Raw genomic sequence first — 2,635 nt, forward strand, 5'->3', positions numbered from 1 at the left:
AATTACTATCCTCACTTCCTTAGATCTCCTGTTGCGTTTGGTATTAGTCTTACCGAACTTTAAAGATTAAAAAAACCCAAAAAATTTTTTTATATTCAAAACACATAACCCAAGAACATCTTCATATACCTGCCAAACAACAGACAAGACATTTGCCACAGTGTATTAAACAGCACCATGCAGAGAGGATTATGGTTTAACTAGGGAGAGCGAGAGCACGAGACAAACCGGTCGTTTAGATAAGGAGTTATAGTTGTGGCCGCAACAAGCTACCCCCAATGGGGTTGTAGGCTACAAAGCAACAGGACACAGGACAACTACTATGAGAAATTTGGGTTACCTTATAGAGAAAGAGAGAGAGAGAGAGAGTAAAATGAAAATATAGAGCAACTTGGGAGAGCAATGATATCAATTTAGCTAACAATGGCTACAAAACCAAGTAACGGTTTAGCTACCCTTAAGCATTGCATCACTCTTTGCTACTTTGTGAGTGAGCGACAGTGTGTGTGTGTGTTTGAGTTCGAGGGTATAAAAGCCCCGGTGAGAGAGTTTTCAAATCAGTTTGTCAGCAATAGCGATTTAGAACACAACGTTCGGAATAAATTAAAAAAAAATTTCTTTCGAATCGGTTTTTTGTGCAAAATCGAAAATAAAAACGTGCTAATAGATTAAAACAAAAAAATAAAATTGATACTATATAAACAAATTTAGCAAAATGTTAAAGTGGACGGCATCGGCCAGTAAAAATCCCCAGGATACTCCCATAACACAACGTGTGGCAGCAGCATCCTCAACAAATGCCAGAACACCACGTTTGACCACAGAAAAAAGGCGCAAAAGACGTGCCACCATAGCCAATAAGGAAAATATTCCAATAGTGACCTCAACACCCATGGTGAATCGTACGCGAAATAGTCCTTTGGTATTGGCACCTTTTGCGGATATTTTAAATGTCACCCCTGAAGCTCCAGGCACTACACGTACCCCCGAAAGAAGAAGGGTATCCATACAAGCAGTGCCAGTAGCAAATACTAATCCTACAACGACAACTAGAAGACATTCGTCAGTGGGATTTACCATACCGACGGCTGTGCCTCAATATGCCACAACTTTGCCTAAATTCGAAGAGGAATATTCCCCCAATAATTTGCTGCCTACGGGACAACAATTGGCTTTAAGAGGTCTACTGCCGGATCCTTTCATGGGCAACCGTCGCTATTTTGCCACTCCCGAAATGGCAGAGCAGGAAGTGAAAAAGATTTCCTCGCTTCCCAAGAAACGTAAACTGGAAATGGATTTTATAGCCATAGCCCAAGAGGAAGGTGTGGCAGCTCCCAAGGAGGAAAAGACCAAAAAGGATTTAAACCAGACTGGCGTGGTTTCCAATCGCATGGGTGATCAAACTTTGGATAAGCTAATAGATGCCATTTTGGATTCTGCCTGCAAAGATGAAAAGAAAAAGAAGCCTCGCAAATCTTTCAACTTGAGAAGAAGAACCCTGCTGAAAAACCAAGTGGATACTGTCAATGATTTAATGTTGTCTCCCTCCTATGCTGCTGGCGATGATCCCTGCAGTGATTTAAGTTTTCTGGGCATTGATCCAGAAGCCAATGTGGCCAAGAAACCTTTCAAAGCTCTAACCCCCAAGGCGGCCTCACCTATTGTGCAGGTTACTCCACATCCTGCAACACCCAATCCTGGCACTCCCATGACCACCCAACAACTGCTGCATTTACCCACTCCCAAAGTCAAACAGGACTCCTTCAATTTGGCTACACCTGTAAGACCGAATCTTAAGCGTAGATCTGATTCAAAATCCTGCCAAAATTCCAGCGCCAAAAAATACAAAGTGGACTCTAGAAACTATTTTGAAATTGGTTTGGCCTTGCCTTCAATTTATGTTTGAGTAGTTGTCATGCTGCTGCAACTCCAATACCAACTGCCAAAGATCCCAAGAAAACCAAAAACGCTTCAACCAACGAATTTATGATGTTTTTCACAAATATCGCCGCCAACCAAAAACTTGTTAAAATAAACCAAAATTTTTGTTGTTGACAAACGTGGGGGAATTGCTCTCATATTACGCTTGTAGCTTTTAAGTCTTTAGTTGTTTAAGTTTAGCTAGTTTTTTTTTATAATTTTAAATATTTTTTTAATTATTTTAGTATATAAGTGTTACTCCTCTCTATGGTTGAGTTCAAAAACAAATTACGCTTAGATGAAAAAAATTTGTTTTGTACAGTATGAGCTGTTATGTAGTTCGTTGTTCTTTTCGCCCATGTCTTTGTTTCTATGTCCATTATTCTCTTTGAATTTAAGTTTTCTATTGTCCTTTTTTTCTTATTTATGTTTGAAAATGTTTCTTATTCTTTTTACCTTTGACCTTTTTTGTTTATATATAAAAAATAAAAAAAAAATTAAAAAAAAAAATTGAATTTTTTTGTTTTATGGATTAATGAGGAAGATGAAAAGGGTATGTTTTAAAACACTATATGTTGGTCTTTAAATAATGAGAAGGGTAAGTTGATAAAAAAATGCCTGGGCGCTAAAAGCTATTAATATCGAGATCAAATCCCTTTAATACCCAAATTGTCATGGTGAGCAAATCCGTCCCATTTGGGGGTGGAACGTCCCC

General features: G+C 38.6%; 1 protein-coding gene across 1 annotated transcript; it reads left to right on the forward strand.

Annotated features, from left to right (window-relative positions):
* The first annotated feature begins 608 nt into the window (after positions 1-608).
* Positions 609-2,377, forward strand: LOC106088310 (uncharacterized). The gene has a single exon (XM_013253760.2). It carries the CDS (start codon positions 716-718, stop codon positions 1,904-1,906), a length of 1,191 nt encoding a protein of 396 aa, XP_013109214.2. The 5' UTR covers positions 609-715; the 3' UTR covers positions 1,907-2,377.
* The last annotated feature ends 258 nt before the right edge of the window (positions 2,378-2,635 follow it).

The sequence above is a fragment of the Stomoxys calcitrans genome, chromosome 4, assembly GCF_963082655.1.
Source record: "Stomoxys calcitrans chromosome 4, idStoCalc2.1, whole genome shotgun sequence".
In the NCBI taxonomy this organism is placed as follows: domain Eukaryota; kingdom Metazoa; phylum Arthropoda; class Insecta; order Diptera; family Muscidae; genus Stomoxys; species Stomoxys calcitrans.

Coding starts and splice junctions, on each gene's coding strand:
- LOC106088310 (XM_013253760.2), top strand. CDS start 716: ATGTTAAAGTGGACGGCATCGGCCAGTAAAAATCCCCAGGATACTCCC.